General features: G+C 34.8%; 1 protein-coding gene across 1 annotated transcript; it reads left to right on the plus strand.

The window, feature by feature from the left end:
- The first annotated feature begins 226 nt into the window (after window positions 1–226).
- Window positions 227–1,063, plus strand: LOC140433696 (uncharacterized). The gene has a single exon (XM_072521674.1). It carries the CDS (start codon window positions 227–229, stop codon window positions 1,061–1,063), a length of 837 nt encoding a protein of 278 aa, XP_072377775.1.
- Window positions 1,064–1,958: the final 895 nt, after the last annotated feature.

The following is a 1,958-nucleotide window of genomic DNA, read 5'->3' on the forward strand; positions in this document are numbered from 1 at the left end:
TATTCACAAGATAAAGGCCTGGTATCAGATTCAGCTCTGCTTGCATAGTCATGATACATGTCTGCTTGCTTTAACCTATTAAAAATTCGAATAAAGCCACATATCTTATATTACCAGTGTTGGGCTCATAAAGTTAATTTTGTTGGTGATGTTTTTGTAGGAGAGTTCAAGGAGTTAAATCTGTGTACAGCAAAAGTTCACGTCAGTCTTTTGTCTTTCACGAAAAATGATTCCTGAAATTGAATCCAGATTGAACCATCTGATTGAACCAAACTGTACAATTCCCAAAGTACTGTTCCTGAAACTGATTACGTTTTTATACAACAATACATATTTCACTTTCCAAAATGATTTCTATGTCCAAATAAAAAGAGCACCCATGGGTGGAGCCATATCCCCATCTTTGGAAGAAATTGTAATGAACTCCCTACTTCACTACTATATTCAAAAAGTTGATTTCCAGTTCCCATTCATCTACAGATATGTAGACGACGTCATATGTGCAGTCCCAGCTGACAAAATCAACTACACTCTTAACATATTTAACTCCTATAATACTCACCTACAATTTACTGTCGAAACAGAAGAAAATAATATGGTGCCATTCCCCGACACTAATGTAACCAGACATGAGGATAATACAGTAAGGTTGGATTGGTACAGAAAGAAAACATTCTCAGGTAGATATGTGCCTTTTCACTCTTATCATCCGGATGAACAGAAGATTAACATCATCAAAGGTCTGAAAAACAGAATAAAAAGAATTTTTCACCCTTCTAACTACAATAAGAACATCAAGTTGCTTAATGCGATTCTTAAAAAAAATCACTATCCTAAGATGCTGCTGAACAAACTGCTCTTCCAAGATATGACAACGGCAAGAACACAGCAACAACAAGCATTAGAACGAGAACCACTAAAACTTTTCTGTGGAAGATTGCCTTACATCAGGGGTCTATCACCACAGATCACAAACCTTTTCAGACAGTTTAACATAGTGATAGCAAATTCAGTGTATAAAAGATTAGGGACATACTTCCCTCACCTGACAGAAAGAGTGTAAAAACTGGATAACTTCAATGTAGTGTATTATATTCCATGTGGTTCCTGTTCGGAAGTGTATGTCGGTCAAACCAGTCAGAAACTATCACAAAGAATAGCTTTGCACAAGAGTGATGTTGTGAGGAAACCCACAAGTATAGCTTTTAGCCAACATATTAAGAATACTGGACATATTGCCAACTATGACAATGTGGAAGTACTAAAAAAGGTGGACAACCAATTCAAAAAAAATTTCATAGAAATGTGCTACATCCATGACTGTAGCTCTTCTATGAACTGTAAGAAAGATGTGAAAAACTTGAGTTGTGTTTACTCATTTTTGCTTCAACAAGACCTGACAAGACGTAACAGACTGGAATATGGAGGCAACTTATCATAACATACACAGAAGAACTACTTGCACTTGAGAACAGATTTCATCTCCCGGCTGATTGTATTTTTTAAGTTTTGTTCCGGCTGTGGGTTCCATATTTGTTGCATGAGGAGTAGATGTGAATATAACCTTATTACATGTGACATCGAGAGGTTGACAGAAGAATGACAAGATTTTCAACAAAATAAAAGAAAAATTCTTCTATTCTAATTCTTCCCCTTGAAGTGCCTTTGACATGAAGTTGTGGTTTTTGTTTGTTTTTTAGATGTTTTTGGGTTGTAATTGTAAAAATACCCTTTTATGTTGTAATGTTTTTATTTAAAAATTTTAAATGTTTTTTAACATATTTTAAGATAATGTTCACTACAAGGAATAACTGAACATTTTCAATGTAAGTTTTAGATGTTAACTTCCACCACTTGTACTAAATAAATTTTCCATTTAGGTGCTGATGAAGGTTTCACATTTAGAATAAAGTTCTTCGCCAAACAGGCTTATACCATCTTTAGCCAATCCTTCACCT

Source organism: Diabrotica undecimpunctata, chromosome 2 (assembly GCF_040954645.1).
Source record: "Diabrotica undecimpunctata isolate CICGRU chromosome 2, icDiaUnde3, whole genome shotgun sequence".
Lineage (NCBI taxonomy): Eukaryota > Metazoa > Arthropoda > Insecta > Coleoptera > Chrysomelidae > Diabrotica > Diabrotica undecimpunctata.